The following is a 27,685-nucleotide window of genomic DNA, read 5'->3' as shown; positions in this document are numbered from 1 at the left end:
TTAAAATTAAATTTAAAAAAGTTAAAAATAATAAAAAAATTCTGAGTCCAAATCCCCCACGCAAAAACCCTACTCCGTACCAAAGAAGGAGAGAGAAGCCCCAGCCAAAACCAATCCAGTAAAAACAGGGAAAGAAAAGCAACCGCCCCGCGAGAGATGGAACACGACGCCGAGATGGCGCCGCCGATCGCCTCCCGCGCATCCGCCGCCGAAGCTGCCGCGGACGACTGGGCGGCGCGCGACGATTTCGAGGAGAAGCCAGCGGAGTCCCACTCTCCGGCTCCGGCAGCTGCGGCCGCCGAGGACGATGCTGGAGAGGCGGTCTCAGCTCCTCCGGCCCAGGGTATGCCCCCTATCTACCCCGATTTCGTTTTGCGACCGAATGCTGTTCTCACCGGTTGGATCCGAGCTTGCCCAGTGCGGATCCACGGCGCTACTGTGCTTAATTATGCGACGATTTGGGGTTTTGAAATGTGTTTCTTCGAGCGTGCGGTTGGCTGCCGATATCGGAATCGGGTGGGGAAGTGTGGGTTTCGCTGGGTTTTTTGATGATTTACTACTACTTGGTCGTTTGAGAGTCGATGTTTTGTGCTTGCGTGATTATAATTTGTAGAGTACAAGGAATGCAGCTATGTCGTAAATTTCAATGCCTGTACGTGTTAGGTCCTTGCGTTTGCTGATACTCATAAGGCGTACGCATATCTGCTAAAAATACGTGGTAGCTAATGGGTGTGGATTTCCTTTAGTTAGTACGTAAAGTTGCCTAGCGAATTTCACTAGATCTCCCTATAATTAGCACCTAAAGTTGCCCAGCGAATTCTATCGAGGCTAGACTAGTTGTGCTTTTCGGTCACATTGATCAAACAACGACTCTCCTAGTATAACCAGTCATTGAACAAATCAATCTCAAATGTGCCCATTTGGTTGTGCTTACTGAGATACCAATGCTGCTGCCCTTGCAGCACAGTGGATGACTGTCAGTAATGGCAGCAGCTATAATTTTTCTTAGAAGAAACCAAAAACCAGTATGAGTGTTTGATGTTAATGCTATGCAGAATATTTTTATATGAACTCTTTCGATCCGCTTTTTATTGTATTTTCCTTCTGAAAACCACAAATTGTTTGGATATTCGACCTCTTATGTAGAAAACCAAGATAAAAAGTGTGGAAGAAGGGAACATATTATCATCAGTGTTTTTATGGGGAAAGTAGTAAAAGTAAAATCTCACAAAATTGAATAACTGGTGAATGTGCTGAATGCTTAATTGTAAGGATTACTGTGGAGGACTGGCCTGCAACATATGAGATTTATTTCTAATCTATTTTTGTGAAACGCACTTGGTGGATGTAATTGCACCTCTTGGAGATGTGCAATCAGCCAATCAGTGCATGTCTTCTGATGTAAATGGCACAGATGTTCGGTGATACAAAATTATGGTAACCCGAGGGGGCAGTTTGACACTTGTTAGACTGACTTGCCGAGTCCTCATCATCTTGCACTCTCACCAAATTTGTGTCACGTCTCCACTGCATTCAGAGAAAAACTATAATTCTTTACAGATGGACTTGCTAGAGGTCGTATTTCCTGTGATGTGCATGTTTGGCTGGCCTTTCTTACCCTAGAAGCTTCCAAGAGGCAATAGCCAGGACACAAGGTTTGGAAGCTGTGCAGTTAGCATGGTTCGGGGATGGTTTAGCTATTAGATGAATAACCATCTCATTAGCTTCATTACTTAGCCATTGAGTAGATCACCTCAAGCACTAGGGATGTCCTTTTACAAAGAGTTTTTCTTTCTCTTTGAGTCTCAAGCAAGAAACACAGCATGAAAAAAGTTCATTGTTATCTCTGGTATCCTCTTTCCTCAAGAAGCTTCGGCTGCACAACCATTATTTTTATTTATTTGGCCATATCAAAACTGGTCTCCAACATTACTAGGAGGCCAAAATTACTAGGCATGGCCAAATATTCACTTGGCACATGAAGGCCTCAACCAAAGCAGGACCTTACCCTTGTAGGGTGCTTTACATTCTCATTGCGTGTTTCTATTATCATTCAATCAGATTTAGTTTGGGGTGGTTCATTTTGTCACTTTGGGATGGTGCATTAATTTTTCTGATTCATTCTTAAGCAGTTTGCAGTTATGCTACACACAGATTGCGTTGTCCTAAGTATTCACTAGCATATTTTTTCTTCTCCACAATCTTCAATATTGTAATTGCATTAATGTACTCAGATGTCAACGGAATTCAGTCAAGTCTTCAGTCTCTGGAGCTGCAGACTAGTGGTACGTATGGATGCTAAGTTTTTGCATTAGCCACATGTTACAGTATAATTTTTCAGAAGAATCAGATGTGGCCAAAAAATTAGTTTGTTCATTGCTTTTGCTTCTTGTTTCTATCGTTACCTTAAGAATGTTTTTTTCATTTATTTTTTTTATTTTCTCTTTTGAAGTCTTATATTTCATTGACTCAGTTGTTAATCAAATGACAGCATCCTTGTTAAATTTCATATTTTTTTTCGTATGAGTAAAAAGCAAAAAGTTGAGAAAAGTAATGATATCTACATTTTGTTTTCTTGAATCTTGAAAATATTGGCTCAATTGGACAAACTTATTTGTTTCTCCATTATTGCTAGGATATCCAAACATGGTGGTCGTTTGTTCGGTATATGAGTATATGATTCCATTTAATGAGTATTTGTTATTATTCTGATGTTTTAGATGACGGGGTTCAAATGGAAACAGAGGAGGAACAGAATAGAAAACGGCATTTGAATGTTGTGTTTATCGGCCATGTTGGTAAGTTAGATATATCTTGCGTCCTTCGATCTAACTTACCACTCAAGTCCAGTGTTGCCTTAATGTGCTGTCAAGTCAGTGTGCATGCAAATAAAATTCTTTTCAATGATACGGTACAAAGCAATTTCAATGCTGACCACTAATAGTGATTTATATTGTGCATGACTAGACATTGATTTATGATGTTTTTATGCTTTATGTACATAGTTGACATATGGATATATGTTTGATAATGCTGTTGAAAGCTGATTTTTCTTAAATCTTCACATGGCAAGAAAGTTTTTGTACCATACATAGTTGACGCATCCCATTGCCAGCAGATTCACTTCTTTTCTTCTTCTACAGGACTGGAGATTGTCCCATTGTATGCTTATATTTCTGTTATTTGGTCTGTATTACTGTGACATGCACATGCATAACTTCTATTGTGGCGTAACACATTCTGTAAATGCAGTTTTACTTAAGGAGTAGTGTTCTAACCAGTTAGTCTTTGCGTTCCATGTTACAGATGCAGGCAAGTCCACAGCTGGAGGTCAGATATTATTCTTAAGTGGACAAGTGGATGAACGGACAATCCAGAAATATGAGAAGGAAGCAAAGGACAAAAGCAGAGAGAGCTGGTAAGTTGTTCACTGCAGATGTCTAGTAGTTGCTTGTTTTGCAAATTCCATAGAAAAGGACCATGCTTATTTGATATAATTATTCTTTCCTGAGTTGTTTTTTTTTCTAAGCCAAGAAGGGTGCTGAGCTTCCTTGTTTCTCCTTCCGTTGATTTTTCTATTTTGTTCATAATTGTTACCTGTAATTATGTGACTCCCTTCGTCCTCCATATTCCGTAGCTTAAGTTTATCGAATGTGACTTCTTTTTTTTTAAGAAAATTTGTTGCCACAATAATTGTGTGTGATTGTCTGTAAGTTACCATAGTGTCAGTTTAATAATTCTTGGACGTGTACTAATTCTATTATTTCTCTATCATGAAATTGTTATTCAGCACTGTGGTCTTTTTCTCAACATGGCTATGTTTGTTGTGCTCAAGCTTTGTGTTTTCTATTTCTTGCACTCCTTTTCCTTTGTGCCATTTTACTTGTAGATATCTTGCTTATGTTCCACATCCAATATGCTAAGTTGGGGGATCTTGAGCATTAAACTAGGAGTAACCCATTACCTTCTGGGTGGAATTACCACAACATGGGCATTCTTCTTAGTGAGAATTATTGCAGTGAGATGGTGGCAATGAGGATTTGAGAGGCATCATGAAATTAAGATTTCCCAGGTTTAGCCAAGGCTTAGCTCAGGACTCCACTTTCATATTGACCGTAGCCATTTGTCTTCTAACCTAATTTTGTGTGATGTTCATTGTATTTGCTGGAGAAAAATGCTAAGTGAAGGTTTGAATGTTCACCGTTGATGTGTGACTTTATTTTGCGCATGTTTTGCTCAGAGGACTGAAGTTGTATTTTTCTCTTTTTGATGTATTAACTGGATAATATAGAGTAGTAACTTTTATGTGCTTAACTTTTATTTGCTTGAAGGAGGACAACGTGCACAACACTCTTGATTTTCATTTTTGGGTATAACAAATGCTTATATTTTCTTGCATGATGCTGACATTCTTATAATAGGTACATGGCATATATTATGGACACAAATGAGGAAGAACGGGCAAAGGTAATATTCTTTGATATATGTTATATATATGTAAACATATTGCTTTTTGAAAGGATACTGGTGCTTGAGGTTTTTACTAATAAGGTTTATGTATTATTTTGTATTTACTCAGGGCAAGACTGTTGAAGTTGGGAGAGCTTACTTTGAGACTGAAGCAACAAGATTCACAATTTTGGATGCACCAGTAATTTTCTTCCATCAATCCTAAATACTTCATTAGTCTTAATATGTGTCAGTACTATAAGCTGATAACATGGCGCCTTGATATTTTTTCCTTTTCTTTTGCGACAACTTGTCTTTGTACTGCTTCATCAAAGAAAAGAACCTAATTGGAGGGGCAGACACATTTCATGTTAACTTCTATAAGATGGTGCCAAGTTGTGGCTTACACTTAAATGTAGACAGAAGAATATTTGGCTATGATCATTGTGGAGCTTTTGCTCTAAATATCTTGCATAGGCTCAAGAAAATGATCTGCAAGAAGTTCTTATTTTCTTTCTGAATTTAGAAGCATGTGGACAAATCCTTGATGGATATTGCAGTTGGTAGCTCTGTGCACAATTACCACCGTGTTCTCGATTTGGATTACTATGTAACAGTTGTTTGTCGGCTTGCTATTTGCTTTCATAGCCAGTTGTGCCATTCTTTAGCCTGTGCAGCAGGTGCTGCTATAATGTGGTGACAATGTACTTCCATTTACATGCATTGATGTCTTACTGATGGTTTGTTTATGCAGCTGTTGCTTTCCTTTATCTTTGTTCTTATAATTGTTGCATTCAATTTATTGCTGAGTTGGCAGGGCCACAAAAGTTACGTTCCAAACATGATAAGTGGTGCATCTCAAGCTGACATTGGTGTTCTGGTAAGTATGTCATTACTGCTATTGCGCTATAACACCTGCTATTGTGATCCGGGTGAAGTGAACTCTATGTTCTTTTTTTTCTTAGGTGATATCTGCTCGGAAAGGTGAATTTGAAACTGGGTATGAAAAAGGAGGCCAAACTCGTGAACATGTACTTCTTGCAAAAACTTTAGGTGTTTCTAAGTTGGTCGTGGTCATAAATAAGATGGATGATCCTACTGTTGGATGGTCTAAAGAAAGGTGCAATTTATTTAATAAGTGTCTTTTTCACAGTTTCTCACCATTTTCAGAGATTATGTTTTTAACTGTAACATTTCTATAATTTAGATAGAAGAGATCAGGTATTAATTCACAAATTACCCTTTTTGTCAGATATGATGAAATAGAAGGCAGGATGATTCCTTTCCTTAAGTCTTCAGGGTACAATGTCAAGAAAGGTAATGCTACCACATCAATCAATGACAGCTTTGAGCTTGGGACATTTTTTTTTACAAACAATGTTGTTTTTTCCAAACCTTGCTTGAGATCTTTAGAAACCGTAATGTTCAATGGGCTCTTCTTGTATAGAAAAATCCATTTGTTTCTACAAATGGTAAGGACACCTTATATCTACATACCCTTTTGGAGGCTTCCCTCTAAGACCAAAAGTTGAAATGTGATGTCTGCTATTTTCTGCAATATTCCGTTGACAAAAGTATACTGAGTGGTGTTATTTGGTTACTTCTGACTTAGTTCTGACTTAGATGTTTGACTTAGTCCATACTAAGAAATGCATGAGCTTTCTTGAATGAGATCTGGCTCATGATTTTATTTTCTGATGTTTCCTGCTTTATGCAACCAGCACGTATGAAGGGTAAATAGCTTTATTTTTGTATTGTGTACTTAGGCATTGTTCTTTCATGGCTATAATGGCTGAATGTTTTTTTCCCAACAATGTTATTTAAATATCTAAACCAAATTTGCAATCCTTATTTAAAATGTCATGCAGTCAGTATTTTGTTATCTTACTGCCCTATTTGTGTTATTTTCAGATGTCCACTTCTTGCCAATTTCTGGTCTTTTGGGAACTAATATGAAGACTCGCATGGATAAAAGCATTTGTAGCTGGTGGAATGGTCCATGCCTTTTTGAAGTTCTTGATTGCATTGAAGTCCCTTTACGGGATCCCAAAGGCCCAGTAAGGTTAGGTGATTTATGTGCTTGGTTTCAAGCATGGTTTAAATGGACTAAAATATTCAACCATTTGTTCTGATCTGGTGTAATGCCTAACCTTGGTTGCATGAGATCTTCTGTAAGCTATTGACATAACTTTTCATAAAAAATATTTTGTTTGTGTGCTAATTTTTTATTTGTTTGCTTGAATAGGTTGAATAATGCTGTCTAACAAGGCTGCCTATATGATGCAGGGTGCCCATCATTAATAAATATAAAGAAATGGGCACTGTGGTGATGGGAAAAATAGAGTCAGGAACTATTAGGGAGGGCGATAACTTGTTGGTGATGCCGAACAAGGTATTATATATCTTTTTTGATGATTTGGTCCCAATGGCTATTGCATCTTGAATGTCCTTTGGAAATCTGATCCTAGGATACTTGTTATTTTACAAATAGGTCAATGTGAAAGTCCTTACCATACACTGTGATGAGGATAAAGTGAGAAAAGCTGCACCAGGTGAGAATGTCCGTCTCAAGTTGTCAGGAATTGAAGAGGAGGACATCACTCCTGGCTTTGTGCTATCAAGTATAAGTAAGTGTATTTTTTTTATGGAGTGACTTTCTAATACTCCCTTCAAATGGAAGGATTATTTTCCTTCAGATAAAAATGTCCTCTGCATTTCTGTACTTTGGTTATTCAAACTGGTTGTCCATTTTTATGCTTTCTAAACTCTTTGGATAATACTAGGTACAGTAAAATTGCACAAGTGTGTGTAAAATACACAACAAAGGTTTTAATTCAAGTTCTGTTTGCGTGAACTTAATAGGTGACAATTAGAATTATGTGTGTTATTTCCTAGTTTAAATGCATTATTTTACTGGGTATATTTGTACCGTCTTTTTACTTATTTCCATACCTTATAAAATCCCCTTGCTGCTATTATCCCCATACCTTATAAATAATTTAGTCCATGACAAGGTTCTACGAGCACCTTGGACGTCTTTTTTTTCCCAGAAAGTTGCTTAAAGAAAATAATTGACTTGGCAACCTTTTTGGGTGCTGTTTTATCTTGCAGCAAATCCTGTCAGTGCTGTATCTGAATTTAATGCTCAGCTTCAGATACTGGAGTTGCTTGACAATGTAAGTCTCATAAGATAAATTATTTATAAGGTACTTGCAGCAAATCCTCATAAGAAGCAGTTAAAAATTTTCATTATTAAATAAGACAACTATCTTAAATGTACATTGGTTCCTGGAGGTTTTTCAGTTCCAGAGGACCAGGAAGTTTCTGGTTCCTTCCTGGTTCTGTACTTTAGCAGTTTGCAGGCCTCTGCCATAGGATATTGAAAAAAAATATTTTGTTCTGTATAGTTTGTTTCTCGATAACTTTTGTTAGAAAGGGAAGGAAAATATCGACGATCTGGACTTGGATTTAAGGTCATATATGGAACATATGGAAACAAAAAAGAAGGAAAAACTAGAAAAAATTTGGCAAAGTATGGTTCAGTCTGCAATTGTCTGGAATATCACACTTTGGCTCAATATATGTGGAGCAAAATAGGCAAGTTAATCTGCTGGCCAGTGTACTAGTGTTCCAAGTCGGTGGTGAGGTAACCGCCTTTAAGAACAGCACATGTAGGTTTTAGACAAATGAAGATGGAATATATCAATCATATCTTGGACTTCAGATTTGGTTAACTTTTCATTAATTAAAGGATTTGTGTATCCATTGTCCTCCAGAATCTGTAAGCTCCTTTATACGTGTATGTATCCAGGTCTTGTTACCTGTTTATCTGTTCCGGATGGTCTACACCAAATAAAAATCTTAGTTTATGTATGACTACAGTGAACTCTCTTTTCTAGTAGCAATGCAATAGGAAACACTCCTGCAGTCACTAGATAAATGTGCATGGGTTCTATAGGTGATATGGCCTTTAATTTACTATCCTGATGAACCAGTGGAAATAGTTCCAATCCTTCAGTTTTTCGATTTTACCATATTGATATTTATTCTGGACATGGTCCAAATTGTTTACAATACTTTGATTTTGTGATATTATAGGCAATTTTCACTGCTGGCTACAAGGCGGTGTTGCATATCCACTCAGTAGTTGAGGAATGTGAGATTGTAGAGCTTATAGAGGAAATTGATCTGAAGAGGAAGAAAGAAACTGACCCGAAGAAGAAAAAGCCAAAGAGGAAGCCTCTTTTTGTGAAGAATGGAGCTGTTGTTGTCTGCTGCATCCAGGTTATTCCAGAATACTGCCTCTGTTATAAGCTCACCATTTTTTGTTTTACTAATTATCTCATTTTCACATCAGGTCAATAACTTGATATGCATCGAGAACTTCTCTGATTTTCCTCAGCTCGGAAGATTTACACTCCGAACAGAAGGCAAGTGCCCAATTGTTCCAAAATAATGATGCTTGCATTTGTCCCATCTTATAGCATATTTGCAGCAACATTCCAATGGTACCAGAGTAGTTAGCCTTTTGCCAATTTCAAACGTTAAACCTGAAAACCCACCCATGTGATAAGTTCTCTTTAAAGTTTAGATCATATGATTGAATATTGGTATGTTTGAATTTTTTTTAAACGAATCTTCCACTAACAAAATTTTCTTAATCTGGGCATAAAGTATATGGATATGGCTTCTATGTGATAGCTTGTGGTTAAGTGCTTTGCTACATTGCGGATGTTTGTTTTCATGAAGAGATTACTAAAAGTATATGGCAACACTAGTACACTACATTTTTGCCTTCTAGGAGTTGGGTTTTTCCTATTTTGTCCATATTCGAGTTTTCTTTAGACAATCCATGTTAACGTGCATGTGCAAAGTTATCTATGAAGTATATTGCTATTTTTAGATATAAAGTTACATATGATTTTGCAGTTAGGGTGCACCTGTATTTGATATTAATTGTTTATCAGTTAGCATATTGCAAGCACAGGTATTTACACTAGGAATAATAGAGCTGTGTCTACTGTTCTGCACTAGTATCTGCTGTTAAGTGATTTACAGAGTATTCTATAGTTGCTTCTAAGCAAATCGGCGAGTTTCATACTGTGCTGCCTGTTCAAGTTAAACCATGTTTACTCTAACTTTGTCTTTCTCCTTTACTTTATCCGAAAATGTTACAGGTAAAACGGTAGCTGTAGGAAAGGTTGTTGCTGTTCCGCCAAGTGGGAGTTCAACGTTTAAAGCCTAAGCCAATTTTGTCGACGGTAGGTAAAAGAAAACTTGGTTCTTATATGGTCTAAGGGTGTTGTAACCTGGAGAACAAGTTCATCTCAAGGAAAAATTTCACTGTTCTTTTATTTTCCTTCACCTTTTGTGCATGGCAATCTATGAAGTTGGCTATTAACAACCTTCTTTCGTAGTTTGGGACAGGTATATTTTGCACCTGAAATGTGAATAGTTTTTACAGCGAATTGATGGTTACGAGTGTTAAATTGCCACCTTGGAAGTATAAGTTGGTATATGCAAAATTATATATTGTTGGGAGATTTATATTGCAATTTTCACATTATCAGCATTTGTAACATTTGAAATTACAGACTGTAGGTTCTTGTATGTCAAGGTGGTTATGTTTGGGCGTATCTTCCTGCTTGTTTCGTCTATTTTATCGATGGGCTAAAATACTGTTAAGTGGTGAAGTCAATATGGTCCTTTTACCCCCTCAACAAAATTAGGCTGGATTTACTCCTTCAAACTATTCTGGTTGGTTCAGTCTGCCCTTTAACGAGATTGTCGTATTTTCCATTCCTTCGTGTACAAGTTGACTTTTGTCTTCGTGTACAAGTTGAATTTTATATTCAGTTTATGGGTTGACTTATAATATGATATCCTATTTTAAGAGAAAATAACTCAGAAAAATTCAATATTATTTTCATGTAGTTTTGTATCTCGAGAATCAATTTTGTATTAAATGTTCCTAAACTTATGAAAGTACCCTAAAAATTCTAAATGTTTTTTAACATAGGGCATCGTATTCTCTATCTGCTTAGATTTGTATTTAAAACTCAAGTTTGTACATGTATAAATAAAAAAGATGAATCTCGTCAATGTCTGTAAGATCAGAATTTGCTGTAATCTGTAAATACAGAGTCTAGAATTTTTCCGACGCTATTCCAAAATTCTTTTCCGCGGTTTAGGCCATTCCAACCGAAACTAGCGTGCAGTGCTCGACGGATGGAGGTCGGTTGGGCGGTTGGCCGAGGCAGCTCGCGATGACGGCGTTGCAGTGCTAGCTTTTTCTTCGCATCGGTATTATGTTGAAAAAAATTTCCTATATACCATTGGAAATTATACTCATCCCTTATATGTCATTGAAAAAATAGCCATCCCTTCAGTGTTATTAGAATTTGTATTTCCATTCCTTGTATGCCATTTTGTTAGATTGCGACGTTATCATTTGAACGATGGTCGAAACTGCTGGATCCGGCATGACTCACTGTCTATCTCCGTTTCTCTCTCTGTCATCCTTGTTCACACGCCACCGAGCAATCCATCACGCCCAAGCACAAACACAAACATCGTGGTTACTCTCTAGTCGTAGAGGTGCCATGCCTCCACGCGTGGGACTATCCGTGCTCAGGCCATCTGCGTGACATCATCCACCACTCTAGGGCACACTCTTGTCCAAGATGATAAGCTCTCACCACGACGCACTAGTCGATGTGCAGCAGCTGAAGAACATAAGTTTCAAGAGTTGAAGGAGGAGATGTGGCCTACTGCGGCAAGGCCTCGATGCCGACTGCCAAGAGCAACGCCCTAAGTCGGCCCCTCCCTGCCATGGATGGGAGCGGTGGCGATGCCCCGAATCGGGCCCTCACTCCTAGGACCAGGAGCGGTGGGGGTGCCCAGGTCGGTAGGGCCCTCCCTTCCACACGCGAAGCGACGATAGCATGCCGGGTCAACCCACAAACGGATGGAGCTCACTTGGTGCTCACCCCACTACCTTCCCTGCGGTCTCGTCTCCAAGAGCAAGATGGATGACTAGAAGCCCGTGTGTGTGCGTTCTTCGTGTTTCTCCTCGCAGGTCCTTGTGTTGCAAGGCACCTACCGCCTTTGTGAGCATTGTTCATCTTTCCATCGGTGATGGATTCATCCTTATCTTCGGTTCACTGACGGTGCTCGTCATTGACCTCGTCTGCATCCACTTCAAGCCTCCGTTAAGAGGCCCTTTCGCACCGGCACCAAGCATCTTCTATGGGTCCTATTGGATGTCGATGCCTCTAGTGGCCATCGTCGGGGAGCTCCTTGACGGTGGCGGTGGCGTTTTCCTGCAAGCGACGCATGCTGGGCTTCGTCAGCAGTTCAATGACACGTGTAGGTGTGTGCCCTTATCATTTGGACGATGGTCGAAACTGCTAGATCCGGCATGACTCTTGCCATCGATCTCCCTTCCTCTGTCATCCCTGTTCACACGCCACCGAGCAATCCATTGAGCCTAAGCACAAACACCGTGGTTACTTTCCTGCCGTAGTGGCGCCATGCCTCCACGCGCAGGGCTATCCCTGCTCGTGCCGTCCGCACCTCCGCAACGTCATCCGCCCCTCTATGGCGTGCTCTTGTCCAAGATGATAAGCTCTCACCATGGCGCGCTAGCCAATGTGCAACAGCTGAAGAAGATAAGGTCCAAGAGTTGAAGGAGGATATGTCACCTATAGCGGTGAGACCCAATGCCGACTGCTGAGCGGCGACGCCCTAAGTCGGCCCCTCCCTCCCACGGACGGGAGCGGCGGCGGCGCCCTGGATCGGCCCCTCCTTCCCACGAACAGAGGGGGGGGGGCTAGGTCGGCAGGGCCCTCCCTCTCACACATGGGAGTAGTGGCGGCGCGCTGGGTGAGCCCCTCCCTCCCACAAATAAGAGCAGCAACGGCGCCCGGGTCAGTAGGGCCCTCCCTTGCAAGGACGGGGGCAGCGACGGAGCGTTGTGTTGGCCATTGCCTCCCACAAATAGAAGCGGTGGCGGCATACCAGTTCAGTCCCTCCCTCCCACGGATGGGAGAGGTGGTGCCTCGGCTCGAAACCTCCTGCGGACGAGAACGGCGGCAGCCTACTCCTATCTCCTGCCGTTGGGAGCCCCCCGGAGCATGGCTAGGGAGCCGGCATCGCAAGCATGGGGATGGGAGCAGAATCAACCGAGGGAGGGGAAGAGGAAAATGAGAAGTTTTTATTCTCCTCCCACTGACACATGGGGTCCATAGCTGGTATTCACCACCGTAGTGGTAGCATCTAATAGAATGGCATACAAGGGATAAAATCTAATAGAATGGCACACAAGGGATGAAATATAAAATCCGATGGCAATGAAGGGATGGCTATAATTTCAATAACATGTAAGAGATGAGTATAAGTTTTAATGGCGGGAATTTTCTCTATTACGTAGTGACAGCCTTGGCTAGCGCTTTCGTCGACGGTGGCCTCGATCTGCACCTCCGTCGCTTAAAGGCTCGTTGTTTGTGCTATCTGCACCTCTTCAAATCTACCAGCAGGACTCACAAGTGAACCACTTTCCACCTTGCTCCACTGTGGAATCACCTGAGCCCTCGTTTTCTGGCCCCTCGTTCTCCCTACTGGCATTCCTTCATCCACGACAATGAGGTGGGCTGCGCACCCGCATTTCCCTATATAATTGTATATTACTTGTAACATGTGTTTGTGCAAGGATGGATGACTAGCAGCCTGTGGAGCTCGGGCTCCGCCTCCTCATCGCGTTGCTGCTGCCACCGTCGTGGTGCTCCTCGCCATCGGTAGTCCCCTCTGGGAGGTGAGTCCATCCAAGCTCCCTACCCTTCCTTTTGGTCGGATCTCTTCCCTTCCACCAATGTCCGCCTCATCTCCCTACCTTACGGATCTGGATCCTGCTAGGTTGGGGTTTGTTGATGGAGCTCGCTTGGTGCTCACCCCACTGCCTTCCCTGCCGCCTCTTTTCCAAGAGCAGGATGGATGACTAGTAGCCCGTGTGTGTGTGCGTTCTTCCTGTTTCTCCTTGCAGGTCCTTGTTGCTCGTCTTGTTGCAAGACACCTACCGCCTTTGTGAGCATTGTTCATCTTCCCGTCGGTGATGGATTCATCCTTATCTTTGGTTCACCGACGATGCTCTTCATTGACCTTGGCCGCATCCACTTCAAGCTTCCGTTATGAGGCCCTTTCGCACCGGCACCAAGCATCTTCTATGGGTCCTGTTGGACGTCAATGCCTCTCGCGGCCATCGCCGGCGAGCTCCTCGACAGTGGCGGCGACGGTGTTTTCCTGCAACGACGCGTGGCGTGCTCCATCATCAGTTTGACGACACGTTGGTGTGCGTGCCACCTTAGGACTGAGTTGTAATTGTCTCCTATGCTCTGTTTGTAAAACTACTGCTCTTTTAATAATATATAATGTACTGTTATTATAAAAAAATCTATCAGCACAATTGATTTCTATTTTCTCATAAGCACACTCATAACGATATTGAACGCCCGACGCCATGCATTGCGGTGCATGCTGCGCTACGCCCTCCGCCTCTACTGCCTCATTGGTTGCGGTGCTTCGCAAAATCTGAATTTTCTTCAATTCCGTGCTCCATTTTGATGCTTGAATGAAAATATGATGTCTTGATATGAAGTTATGAGCTGGCACTTATTTTTCTAAGAGTAAAGTCCATCAGAGGTCCTCAAACTTGTCACGCAATGTCATCCCGGTCCCTGAACTCGCAAAATGCAGATTTAGGTCCCTAAATTTAGTTTCGGGTGTCATTCCGGTTCCTAGCCTCCTAAACTTAGCTTCGGGTATCATCGCAGTCCCAAAACTCGCAAATATGCATTTTCAAAGTATATTGATACATATTTAACTTGTATATATGTTCAGTGAAAGATGCTCGTGTAATTGTCTATACTAATGATGACTCCAAACGTATGATATGCACCTACAAGTTCTTGCTACGAATGACCAAACAAATTTAGCTCATCTTATCTCCTGTCCATGTAGAAATTTCCACACTTGCCAGCTTAACCTGTTGCTCCGTTGTGTAGCTAGGGGTGTGGGGGGTGCCTTAGATCTGAAAAGCATAGTGACAATAATCTAAGTTGCCAAAATTGATCCTTCGGTTCATGCCTTCATGCTTTCACCTAATCCTTCCATATGCATGCCTGACAAAGCTAAGTCCATGGCTTGTGGTTCATGTTTGCGAGTTTTGGGACCGAGATGATACCCGAAGTTAAGTTTAAGAGGCTAAATATGCAATTTGGGAGTTTAAGGATCATGATGATACCCCAACCTAAATTTAGGGGTCTAAATTTGCAATTTACGAGTTCAGGGACCGGAAGGATATAGCATGACAAGTTTGAGGACCGCTAATGACTTTACTCTTTTTCTAATCTACTCCAGGGAGCAATCTCGAGTACTATTCGGCCATTGAGAACTACAATGTTGAAATCGTCGACGATGGTCTTGTTTTGTTTCTGCTTGTCTCATCCATGCTTGGATTATAATCTAAGTGAAGATTTTCTCACTTCTCGCTTCTTGCAGTTCAAATCTCTAAGCGACTTACCATATAAGTGAGAATCTGGGAAATTAAGCAAGATGTTTGGTGGGATCCTCGCTTATTTTCACCGATAAGCCCCTTAGAGCATCTCCAACAGTTTGGCAATTTTTGTTTCCCAAATCTTGTTGTTCACCAACTCCCAAAATAATATGGGGAGGAAAAAAGATCTCATCGCCAACAGTTTGGCAAATTTCGTTTCCCAAAACCCAAAATTGTGGACCCACACATTTTTTTGCTCGCGCTTTTTCTCTTGGTGGCGTTGCCTGGTCACGCAGGAGGTGTTGCGTGGTTTCTTGGTCGCGGCGTCGCTAGGTCGCGGACATGGGTTCCCCGAGGTCGCCACCGGTGCTGGTCTCTAAGAAGCCATGGAAGCCACGGACAGGATCTTCCTTCCAGCCTGCTAGTCCATGAGAGGTCGCCAGGACGCCGGATCTTCCTTGCAACCGGCCGCCGTCCTCCCAGTCAGGTACTGCAGGTATCCAAGGTTCTTGTTTCCTAGATCAATAACTTGCGGCCGGGATCCTGTACAGATTGTTTGATCTTCTCAGCTGCACAATTGTCATTTGCAGGCGGGTTAGTCGACGTCATGAGTGCTTACAAATCACTTCTCCAAAGAGAATTGGATGACGATTCATCTTCAGATGACGATGATTATTTCATCATCACAGCTGCTTGAATTGTGCAAATGTTTTCGGGTCATAAACGAAGACATGGTGGTTCTGTCCCTAGCCATGTTGTTATTTATCGAGATAGAGAAGGCAGCCATCAAAGGATGTTTCAAGATTATTTGGCGGATAATCCGACGTACGAACCACATTTATTCCGTCGGAGGTTGGTGTTCATTCACCTTTCATTAGCCCCGTACTATGCACTTAACTATTATATGTCTTGTTGAAATTTTGTTTATTTTCTTCAGGTACAGGATGAGTAGGGAGTTTTTCGTACGCATAATGAATATTGTTGAGTCATATGATGATTACTTTGTGCAAAAAAGAAATGCGGCCAATGTACTTGGATTAAGTTGCTTCCAAAAAGTCATTGCTGCATTTCGTATGCTCACATATGGGTTCCTGCTGATGCTACAGATGCGTATGTTCGTATTGGCAAAAGTACTGCACTTGAGAGCCTATGTAGGTTCGTTGCTGCAGTTGTTGATTTATTTGAAGATGAGTACTTGAGACATCCCAATGAGGCCGACACAGCACGCTTAATGGCACTCGGTGAGAAAAATGGTTTTCCTGGAATGTTAGGGTCCATCGACTGTATGCATTAGGCGTGGAAGAATTGTCCAGTAGAATCTCAGGGTCAGTACAAGGGGCACGTCGAGAAGTCCACTATCATTTTAGAAGCTGTTGCTTCGAAGGACCTTTGGATATGGCATGCTTTTTTGGAATGCCTGGGTCTCATAATGACATCAATGTCCTTCACCGGTCTCCTTTATTTACGAACCTAGCGGAGGGTAGAGCTCCAGATGTGAACTACACCATTAATGGTCGTGATTACACTATTGGTTATTATCTAGCAGATGGTATATACCCCTCATGGGCTACTTTAGTCAAGTCCATCTCTCTACCTATGGGGAACAAGAAGAAATATTTTGCCAAAGCATAAGAAGCAGCGAGAAAGCATGTCGAAAGAGCTTTTGGGGTTTTGCAATCTAGATTCGCCATTGTTCGAGGACCAGCTCGCTTGTGGGACAGAGACACTTGGATTGATCATGAGGGATCGTGTGGTCATGCACAATATGATTGTTGAAGATGAAGGATTCGTCGACCCTATTGAGCGGTTCGATTATGGTAGTCAAAATGTGGAACCTTCTCGTGGCCAGGCTACTCGAACACTTGCTGAATTTATTGATGCTCATAAAAGAATCAGAGACCAGGAAACACATTTCCAGTTGAAAGAAGACCTCATCGAGCACCTATGGAACCATCATCCAAATTTATATTAGCTACATAGTAATTTCAATAAAAGGTTGTCTCAATCACATGTAAATAAAAGGTTCTCTGAAACACAAAAAAAACAAATGTTTACTGATTCCTCAAATTATTAAATAACATGAACTAAATTTAATTTGTCAAACGCCGAGCGATGATCTTCTGCTGCATCGTCTCGTAGTACTGCTTCTGCAGCAGGGCGAGGGAGCTCATGTCCATTGGCATTATTTCTTTTTCCTCTTTGATCAAGTCCGCTTCAACTTTTTTTTTCTTCTAATGTGAGTCGCTTCTTCTCTACCTCAAGTGAAGCCAGGAACCTCTCCCCTTTCTTCTTCTCTCTCTTCATGTCAAAAGCCTCTCTTCGCCCACATTTTGTTCAAAGCCTCCATGCAAGCTTCGCCACCTCCTCATCTAAGAGCTTCTTTTGCCTTCTTCACACCCTGTGGCCTTTTTCTTGCTTCGGATTCTGGAGCTGCAATCTCGGTGACATCTTCAGTGTATGTGGCTTCTACATTCCTTGGCGTCGAGTCCATGTTAACCTTTATTTTTTCTTGCCTGCTCGCTTCTCCTGCTCGGCCAGTTCCACCCTCTTGGCTTTCCACTTGTCTTGTTCCTTCAATTTGTTCCAACAATGTATAAGAGTAAATGTCTTCTTGTCTCTAATTCCTTGTACATCTCGCATGTGTCTGAAATCTGTACATGTTAATTGTCAATGTATATATCTTTTCAAATGAACCAAATACAAAAAAAAAAAAACAAATGATCCAACATGGAAAACAAACCTTTTCTTGGATAGTTAATCCACTTTGATTCCTACGCTCAATCGCCTCGTAGCATGAACAATACTTGTTCACTTGAAACAGAATTGTCAGCCACCTATGCATAATGGAACTCTATGTCCTGACAGCTTGTCTTGTTTTTCTCAAAAAAAAAGCATGAACTCTACTCCAGAACGTGGAACGAGATTGATTGGCCTTGTGAATGGGATCTTTGCTAACGTTCAACCAAGCTGAGCATACAACTAGATTCTCCTTCGGATCAAAATATGAGCATACAACTAGATTCTCCTTCGGATCAAAATATTTTGTCCTCTTACACAAATCCTTTGTACTGCGAGGGCGTTCAGTACCTTGAGTTGGCTGCACTTCCACATCTTCTTGTTGAACTTCAAAAGAAAAGTCATGAATATCCTGAGTGCCTTGTGTTATCGAAAAGGTGAGGTCATCCAAACCAGCAATAGCAGCACATCTCCATTGATCATGTTCATCCAGAATCCACCACCTTCCATTTGAATGAATCTAAAAAAATGACAAATGCGATGATTCAGCAGACAACAATACCATTTGCCGGCCACGAGCAGCAGGTAGCAGAGTACAGTAGCATGCATGACAACAGTACCATGCATGTTGGCAATCTTTTTGAAAGAATATATATGCTGGTTGTATCAAAATTCAAGCCACGAAGAAACATTTGGGTATCTGATGAACATAAAGGAACTGAACTAAATTATACTTCGACATATATGATAAATGCAATGACAGAAAGCAGGCAACAACAGCCTTTCATCCTAGCGGAGGCAGGCAGTAGCACCAGCAGGTGGCCCAGCAGGCCCTATAGAACCCTAGCAGCCGACGACGTGGATCAATCCTAGTGAGAACCCTAGCGCGCAGCCGCTGTCATGGATGAAGGACGACAGGAAATAGAGGGAAGATCGTACCTGGACCCTAGCGCGCAGCCGCCGTCATCGATGATCTGGGCTTCACGTCGAGGAAAAGACGAAGATTGACGATGGGAACAATATCTTCGCGCGGGAAGGAGACAGGAAGAAAGTCTTCGCGCGCGCGGGAAGGAGGCGGCGACGCGGAGAAAGACTGATGCCAAGCACGGAACCCGCGCGTATATTTGCGCGCTAGACAGGGAGATATGCCAATTTGGAAAAGATGGGGAATTGGGATACCAAACTGTTGGAGAGGGTTTTTCCTCAATTTGCCAAAAAATTATAAATGGGGAAGGCATTTGCCAAACTGTTGAAGATGCTCTTATAAGCAGAAATAAACAGGGCCGACCATGAGTACCAAGTGCGGTATGAGTGCAAACGCTCGACCGACTTTGACGCGAGCGTGGAAGGCCGGAAGCTTGTAGCCAAACATCGTTTTTCCAAGTGCAAAAAAAAATCGGCATTCTTGTGCATAAAAAATTACAAGTGTAAATATTCTATGGGTGAAAATAATACGGAGAGTAAATTGTGCCTAACTTCTGTTTAAGGTTAAGAGGATAGAGTGGATTGTCCAGATGAGTAAAAGCGGATTTTTCCCGCCATATACAACTTAGAATATGGAAGTTTGCATGTACTTTAAGTAGTTTGGTCTTTGGTACGGTTTTCTCTTAAATGTAAACCAGGGGCGGATCCAAAATGGAGCTGCACCCCGGGCTAAGTTGCTGAATCACAGTCAAAACAGTCTAATTTTGCCTCATAAACCTCCTTTTGTTAGGCTAAATACCACATATGTTAAAGGGACTACATGGGCTCGCCCCGGGCTGCAGCCCGGGCAGCCCGGGCCCTAGATCCGCCCCTGATGTAAACCATGGTGATGGCTAAAGCATATTTTAGTGTGCGCTAAAATATATTCCTTTTATTTATAAAATAAAAATACGATGTTTAAGGATGTTTTTGAGCTTGTTCCCTTCATTTCAAATTTTACATAGACACACAAAATTATTTTATCTCTTCATTCATAATCTTTTTAGGTTTTTTAATTTAGTTCTACGTACCCGCAAAAATATTAGTTCTATTGTATACACATGCACGGGAGCTAGCGAGAGGACTGTATGACTGTAGTCTGTTGGAGGGCCCCAACCAAAACGTCCACGGGGTCAATCCCTCCCCTCACCCGCAGCAGCGAGCCCCGCCCGTCCAGATCCCGTGCATCCCCGTCCGAGATCTCGCCGAATTTGCACCGCCGCGGCGGCCATGGCAGTGCCCTCGCCCTCTCCCACCCCGCGCTCCCCGCGCCGCCCGGAGGCCATCGTAGCTCCGGATCCTTCATCCGCTGACGCGCAGCCCTCCCTCGACTTCGGCGACCCGGCCTCCCTCGCCGCGCTCCGCGCCCTCACCGACGCTGGCGCCGCCACCCGCCTCCTGCACGAATGCGTCGCCTACCAGCGCGCACTCGACGCCCGCCTCGATTCTCTCCTCGCCCGCCGCGCCGATATCGACCGCGCCGCTGCCTCCCTCCTCCGCTCCGCCCCGCCGCTGCTCTCGCTCGCGGCCTCCGACGCCGCCGCGCTTAAGGAGTCCTCCTCCTCCACAGCAGCGCTCGCCGACGCGCTCTCCTCCCGCGTCCGCCACCTCGACGCGGCGCATTCCAGGGCGGACGCCGCGCTGGCGCGCGCCGAGGCCGCGCTGGACCGGTCCCGCGCGCTCGAAGCAGCGAGGCGGGCCTTGGCCGCCGACGATCTCGCCGCCGCCGCCACCGCCGCGCACGAATTCCTCACCATCGACGCGCGGTTCCCCACTGACGACGACCTCCGCCGCGACCTTCTGGACATCAAGCGCCGCCTCGAGGGGCTCGCGCGACGGAGGCTCGCAGCTGCCGTCGACGCACAGGACCACCCTGCCGTGCTCCGACTCGTCCGCCTATTCCCACTCCTCGCGCTCGCTGATGAGGGACTCCAGGTCTACGTTGCCTACCTGAAGAAGGTGGTCGCTCTCCGTGCCCGCGCAGACTTTGAGCACCTTGCCGAGCTGACGTCTGCAACCCAGCCGACCTCTGAGCGGCCGGATTTTGTGGGTGGCCTCACTCGTCTCTTCAAGGACATTGTGCTCGCTGTTGAGGAGAATGATGCTGTGCTTCGTGAACTCAGGGGTGAGGATGGTGTTGCTTATGCCATCATTGAGCTGCAGGAGGAGTGTGACTCACGGGGCACGCAGATCCTACGCCGGTATGCTGATTACAGGAAGCTTGCACGTCTTGCATCGGATATAAACTCCTATACGAAGAACCTCCTTTCAGTTGTGGGTTCCATGGCCAGTGCTGCTGGAGGCAACGAAGGGCCTGATCCCAGGGAAATTGAGCTTTATCTTGAGGAGATTCTTGCATTAACACAGCTTGGAGAAGACTACACTGAATTTATGGTGAATAAGATCCGTGGATTGAGAGATGTCAAGCCCGAACTTGGGCCGCAGGCGATGAAGGCCTTCCGTAATGGTAGCTTTAATAAAATGGAGCAGGATCTGACTGGGTTCTATGTGATCTTTGAGGAGTTTTTCATGGTGGAGAATGTAAGGAAGGCCGTACGGATTGATGAGCCCGTACCAGATGGTCTCACAACCTCAATGGTGGACGATGTATTCTTTGTACTGCAGAGTTGCTGCCGTCGGGCTGCATCCACTGCAAGCATAAACTCTGTTCTTGCTGTGCTTGGTGGGGCAACAAGCCTTCTGAGCAACGAGTATCAGGAGGCACTACAGTGGAGGATGCGGGAGCCAAATTTGGGTGCAAAGCTCTTCCTTGGTGGTGTTGGAGTCCAGAAGACTGGTGAGGAGATTGCGACTGCGCTAAACAACATGGATATCAGCTCTGAGTATGTTCTGAAGCTCCGTCATGAGATTGAGGAGCTCTGTGCGGAGGTGAGTGTAGTATTTTTTTTAATCACTATCCATTTTTTAAGCTGAAAGTGGGACCCGTTTAGTAAATAGGACATATGCATTCCATCATGTTCTATCTATTGTAAATGTGCATTTCTTAAGTTAATTGGAACTTGGAGTTAAATGACGGAGCCCACAATGCTTGTATGTTCTCCGTAGTTGATTGTAATAGTATTACATCACATGTCATATGCATCTGTTTCATGACTTTTGACTTGTTAATGTCTTTGTTAGCACCAATCTATGTTGAAGATAACTCATTTGCCATAACATATTTATATAGTAATTTAAACTTAAATTTGTCAAGAATGAACCATGTTAGTTGGTAATGGTATCTTCTGTGTGCCGCTGCTGTCATTTTGTCTCTATGTATCTTGTGTCACAGAGAATCTCATAATTCTTGAAGTCTGCATCATTGTCTTGGTAAAAGCGTTTTAGCATTGCTTGATTCTATCATTCTAATTAACATCAAATTTTAGTCTATTGTATTTGTCAGCTGGGAAATGTCAAACTGTTAGCTGTAAATGCTTGAATTAGCAGCTTTCTAAGTAGAACAGCATGATGTTGCACACATTGATACCATCATTCTATATACAGCTTTCTAGTCACTCCCTTTTGGGAAAACTGTCTTTTGAGCTTTCCGTAGCAAAACCATAGAACTTAGTGCTAGACAAAGAATTATGAAACTAAACATACTTTGTAGTAGAAACAGTAATGGTAGATGATGCGTAAACTATGGCACATATAATTGATCCAACAAGATTGTCCCCTGGAACCTGTATTTCAACGAAAAGAACACTTTTCTTATTACGTGTAATCTTGCAAACAGAACAATGTACAAAATTCTTAGCGATGAACGAGATATGCATCACTCTGAACTTTACTGAGCATTATCTAGAAACAGTGCAGCTAAAATGATGCTACTTGCATTTATCAGAGATATTTTGAATGGAAATAGCATCTTAAAATGGGACATATGGTGATTTGAAGCATAGATCTGCATCATTTACTGTATGATACACAGATGTCAGACCAATATATACAGTCTCACCAACAAAAGCATGTATGCCTGTATATGGGACTACAGCATTAAGGCTTGAGCATCTTCATTTGCATCTGTTGGGTGGAGTCTTGAACCCTCTATGTTCTGCAATGGATGCAGATGCTCAGCCAATCCTGTATTTGACAACAAAGTTTGACCTAACTTTGATTTACTCAGTTCTGATTTTGATTTCTCGATGATCTAATATACTAAGTACATAGTTTGGAGACAACACTGTTGATTTTGGTTCCTCATAATGGATAAAATTGTCCTAGCAATTTTTCAGTTGATAAACAATTTATAGTTAGCGCAAGTGGAAGTTCTTAAGGATCATAGGTGATTTATCATTAGTACACTTGTGGTACAATATTTACATGAATGGGACTAAGAGGACGTAACGGCTTCATTAGTAACTAGTTATTTGATTGCCATATGATGGGTTTACTTTACTTGTTTGTATAACTATTCCTTTTTCACTAATGGCTACTATCCCAGATACGTCATGGTATGGAATTCTTTGGACTACAAGATCAAACCAAATAGTAGAACAGGGTCTCATAAATAACGTTCAACAAATTGGGATTCATTTAGCAACCGATTTTTTGATTCCTCAATAATTTCATTAATTACTCCAGGCCCATATCATCATATTGATTAAACTCTGCACTGACTTTTGTGACTGCCCAGCAGGTTTTTCATGCTCCAGCTGACCGAGAGAAGATCAAATCCTGTTTATCAGAGCTAGGAGAGATCAGTGCTTCCTTTAAGAAGATCCTTCATTCTGGAATGGAGCATCTGGTGGCATCTGTGGCACCACGCATTCGTCCAGTCCTTGACACTGTTGCTAATGTCAGTTATGAGCTGGATGATGCTGAATATGGGGAAAATGAGGTGAATGACCCATGGGTGCAGAAGCTTATACTTGCAGTTAACATTAATGTTGCTTGGCTCCAGCCAGTGATGACATCAAACAACTATGATTCCTTTGTGCACTTGATCATCGACTTCATAGTCAAGAGGCTCGAGGTGATCATGATGCAGAAGAGGTTCAGCCAGCTTGGTGGGCTCCAGCTTGACAAGGAGGTCCGTTCTCTGATCAACCATTTCTCAGAAATGTCTCAGAGACCAGTCCGAGACAAGTTTTCGAGGCTTTCCCAGATGTCAACCATTCTGAACTTTGAGCGCGTATCAGAGATACTGGATTTCTGGGGTGACAATGCTGGCCATCTGACATGGCTGTTGACACCCGCAGAGGTGCGGAGGGTGTTAGGACTTAGGATTGACTTCAGGCCTGAAGCGATTGCTGCTTTGAGGCTCTAAATTGTGTTTATATGTACTTGTTAATTCTTTTTATGTGATATATTAACAAGATCTGTTTTCTGTTTTGATACAGTTAGGACTCTTAGCAATTTTGGTTGCAAATGACAAACATCTGTATTGTTGCAGTATACCTTTTGGCTGTTATGAACTTATGGTAGGGTGATGTTTGCGTCTATTTATGTATTTTTCTTTTTCACTTTTACCTTGCGTCTCGGGGTGACTGTTCAACCACTTGTGCAAAAGGCAACCACATTTTGTAAACCATGCAACCAGTTGATTTTTTTTTAAAAAAATTGCAAGAACTTGGAAAGAGAAAACTAATAAGGCAGAATAGACCAAATCGTTGAGATAAGTTTTTACCCTTCCATTATTGCCCGACATATCAATTCTGCTTTATGTAATTTGAAAATCGATCTCCTTGTCTTCGCCGTTCTCTCTTGGATGCTGTCTTTTTATCCTTCGGCGCGCTAATCTTCTAACCAATTATGTAAAATTTTCATTAAAATAATTTATGTTCATGTATTAGCGTCAAAAGTGTGATGTTTTGGGAAAAAAATAAAATTAGTGGTACTAATCAGGCAGCTACGTGCACTTATGTTTAGATCTTTATATTTTGATGTCATGGGAGAAATTATGATTTTAATAATAACGATCAACACCTGCATGCGATAGTATAAGCATTAACCTTAAAGGAATTGCGTATTTATTCCTATATATCCAGCAATATAAAGGTAGAAAATTGGAATAGGAATCGAGTAACATAACTGTATAGTAATCACAGTCACGTTGCCTTTGCTCGTATTGAAAAAATAAACCAATTGTTATTGAAATAAATGATATAGGAACATAGTATATAATTACATAGTAGTGATAGAAGGTGAGTATTAAAATAAATACGCACATCTAACAGCAATGTTTGTATGTCAAGTACATAATAATATCTATGAACTAAGGAGGCGTTTGGTTGGGGCTCAGGTAACGCAAAGGGAAACGTAATCAAATCACAGCTGGTTTTGTGGTGTAATCACTGATTACGTCCTTTGTTTGGTTTGATGCGATAATGGTAATGGATTATGTTACAGCTGTTTGGTTCACTACTCAGGTATCACAAGGTAGTTTGCAAATTTACTCCTCTAACTGATAGCTAGCTCAATGCTCAACCCACAGAGAGTAAGCTCATTCGATTTTCCGCAACTACTGAACATCAACATGGAACAGATTGAACTACAACCATCCAGGAGCAGTTCGAACCATGTTCAAATGGCAGATAGTTCAAAGTTCATCCAAGCAAAATAAAAGTTCAACATCCAGATTACATAACAGGTTCAACATCTAGGCTAAATAGAAGTTCAACATCCAAGCTAAATAATTGACTGACTCCCTATGGACTTGTTGTTCACCTCCATCTCACACATTGTGCAGTAGATGACTCCCTATGGACTCGTTGTTCACCTCCATTTCACACATGGTTCAACAACAAGCCTACATGACTTGTTGTTCAGCAAAAGACACATTGTGCAGTAGATGACTCCCTATGAACTTGTTGTTCACCTCCATCTCACACAGGATAGTTTAATCATATAGACTCGGAATGATGCAAGCTCCCTATCTTAATCCACCTTCTATCCTTTTCCTTCTCTCTTCCTCTTCAAAAGAAAAAACAGATAGAAAGAAAAATAGACAATAATTTGACAAAGATTTGCTGCACAATAGATAAGGAATCCACATATCCAATTAAAGAACATAACTGATTTGCTGCACAAATTCTAGGAAAACAAGCATCTGATGTATGGCAGTAAATAAACACAAATTCTGAAAATTAGTTACACAAATTCTTTCTTGGTTCAGGATGAGCGCCTACACAGTTTTTTTGAGATCCTTTATAAGTTTACAAATGGCTACATTAATATAGGATGGCCACTTGGTACTTTCTGGCCACATTCAAAAAAATGTTTTTGTTTATATAAATGCTTTATTTGAAATAAGCATAAACACACAGCGTCTTTTGTAATATTCAGGGATGCTATTACGAGGAGCATAAGTTTTAGGCTTCGAGGACACGCAGTGCCCCCCTCCAACTGCATACTGATACTGCTAAAACAAAAGGGGACTGAGGTGACTGGGATATCATCAGTATCAGATATACTAGCATCTATGTTCATGAGCTTCTATGTGGTGAAACAAGCTGGAGATAACTAAGGTATAGGAGCTTTTTTTCACAGAACAGTAGGACCATTTTCACGAGATTCAACTGCCTGATCTTAACTGAATGGCAAACATAAGCAATACCAGTATGCAACCAACAAAAGATCTTGCACTCCCATCTTACATTCTCTAAAAGAGTAACAATTCTAAGTGCACCGATCTAGCGGTACTACAAAGTTCAATGAACGAATTTAATTTGCCAATGCCATCCTCCTGCTCTACAAAACCCAAAAACTCAAGCAGATTGAAGCTGCAAAGGAGAGTTTAAAAATAGCCAACACTAGCAGAATACTGCACGAACTAGCATCTGATGTATGGCAGTAAATAAACAGTTGAAACAACATAGCAAAGTGTCACATACCAAGCATGTTTAGGATAAATTCTCTCCTCAGTATCTCATCCAACGTTAACAGCATACTCATTTGATCTGGAATTCTCACAAACACACTAGCAGCTTTGACTTGTTCGCTCCCTGTGAACCCAAGCTTGCGCAGCTCTGTTGTAGCCTTTTCTCTTAACTTCTGCTGATGATCCTCTTTAGAATTTTTCTCTCGAACAACGACCTCACATTCAATCACTGCTGCTATTTTCCCCATATTTGTAGACACACCCTTTAGATCACCTTGAACTTCATGTAACATGTCCAAAATAGGGTCACTTGATATTGCAGATACATGATCCTTTCCCTTCCTGTCTGTCTTCCGCCTATTCAAGCTTGATGAAGCTGAGTCAGTAGAGCATCTAGGGGTTTCTCTAGACATCCTATCCTCCTCCTCCTCTTGATGGTTACCACCTTCAACTGCAAATTCTTTCTCTATATTTCCAACTGCTTCGCTAAGCCCTTCTGCACCTTCACCAGTAGCTATGTCACTCCCATATAAGGCAGCCAATGAATCATAATAAGGGAAAGCAACACCATATAGGCCCTTCACTTCAGGATGATGCTGCAAAGGAATGCACTAGTGTTTCTCAACCTTGGCAATCGACAGAGAATGTTGCATTGCAAGTTGAAATGAAATACCTACATTGAAGTAAAGTTTAGACATACCTTACAATGTGCTTCATATTGTATTTTTTTCACACTGAAGCATCTTTCTATTCTCATCCCAGTTGAAGCCACTTTTGTTAAGCATTACCTCCAGTGCCCCGAACTTTGTTCTAAAGTGCCTTACTCTTGACTCAATGTGGGAACAGCAGATATTCCACAGTTAGGTAACTTTTCAGCCAGATGAGTCTCAAGCACTGAACAATATCCATTCTTAAAGCCTCCCTCACCCTTCCACCTTGGGTCCAAAGATATCTTATACAAGGCTTTAACCAATTCATCATCCTCGGCAACAGTCCACTTCCTTTTATTCTTTCCCCTGCCACGAATTGTTGTTGTTGAGCTCTCAAATAAATCCATAGCTGCACAAAATGATAACATGTTAGAAGGGATTGTAAAACAAATCTACAAGTAAACAGAAAACAAAAACAGAAGCTTTAAACTCAGTAAACAGAAATAAAAAAGCAAA

At 42.0% G+C, this 27,685-nt stretch overlaps 2 protein-coding genes and 2 pseudogenes across 4 annotated transcripts; 3 read left to right on the top strand and 1 right to left on the bottom strand.

Moving 5' to 3' along the window:
- Positions 1–101: 101 nt before the first annotated feature.
- Positions 102–10,434, top strand: LOC117857369 (uncharacterized). 2 transcript variants are annotated; one of them, XM_034740016.2, is made up of 17 exons: positions 102–343; positions 2,235–2,285; positions 2,721–2,798; positions 3,307–3,418; positions 4,422–4,467; positions 4,580–4,651; positions 5,267–5,329; positions 5,415–5,569; positions 5,702–5,766; positions 6,361–6,511; positions 6,736–6,841; positions 6,941–7,076; positions 7,561–7,625; positions 8,548–8,733; positions 8,807–8,879; positions 9,627–9,710; positions 10,044–10,434. In XM_034740016.2, exons 1-16 carry the CDS (start codon positions 157–159, stop codon positions 9,692–9,694), a joined length of 1,614 nt encoding a protein of 537 aa, XP_034595907.1. In that variant the 5' UTR covers positions 102–156; the 3' UTR covers positions 9,695–9,710; positions 10,044–10,434. The 2 variants fall into 2 exon arrangements, with proteins under 2 accessions (XP_034595907.1, XP_034595899.1); XM_034740008.2 differs by lacking the exon at positions 10,044–10,434 and having other exon boundaries at positions 9,627–9,996.
- Positions 10,435–15,605: 5,171 nt separating this feature from the next.
- Positions 15,606–16,970, top strand: LOC140221389 (uncharacterized; annotated as a pseudogene).
- A 2,861-nt stretch (positions 16,971–19,831) lies between these two features.
- Positions 19,832–24,141, top strand: LOC117852086 (conserved oligomeric Golgi complex subunit 4). Of its 2 annotated transcripts, none has more exons than XM_034734019.2 (2): positions 19,832–21,586; positions 23,334–24,141. In XM_034734019.2, the coding sequence occupies exons 1-2, from the start codon at positions 19,928–19,930 to the stop codon at positions 23,964–23,966; spliced, it is 2,292 nt and encodes a 763-aa protein (XP_034589910.1). In that variant the 5' UTR covers positions 19,832–19,927; the 3' UTR covers positions 23,967–24,141. The 2 variants fall into 2 exon arrangements, with proteins under 2 accessions (XP_034589910.1, XP_034589918.1); XM_034734027.2 differs by having other exon boundaries at positions 19,836–21,586; positions 23,337–24,141.
- Positions 24,142–26,425: 2,284 nt separating this feature from the next.
- LOC117854700 (uncharacterized) lies at positions 26,426–27,576 on the bottom strand (annotated as a pseudogene).
- Positions 27,577–27,685: the final 109 nt, after the last annotated feature.

This window comes from Setaria viridis, chromosome 1 (genome assembly GCF_005286985.2).
Source record: "Setaria viridis chromosome 1, Setaria_viridis_v4.0, whole genome shotgun sequence".
In the NCBI taxonomy this organism is placed as follows: Eukaryota; Viridiplantae; Streptophyta; class Magnoliopsida; order Poales; family Poaceae; genus Setaria; species Setaria viridis.
The sequence above is the reverse complement of the archived record's forward strand: the minus strand, read 5'-3'. Positions and strand labels throughout refer to the sequence as shown.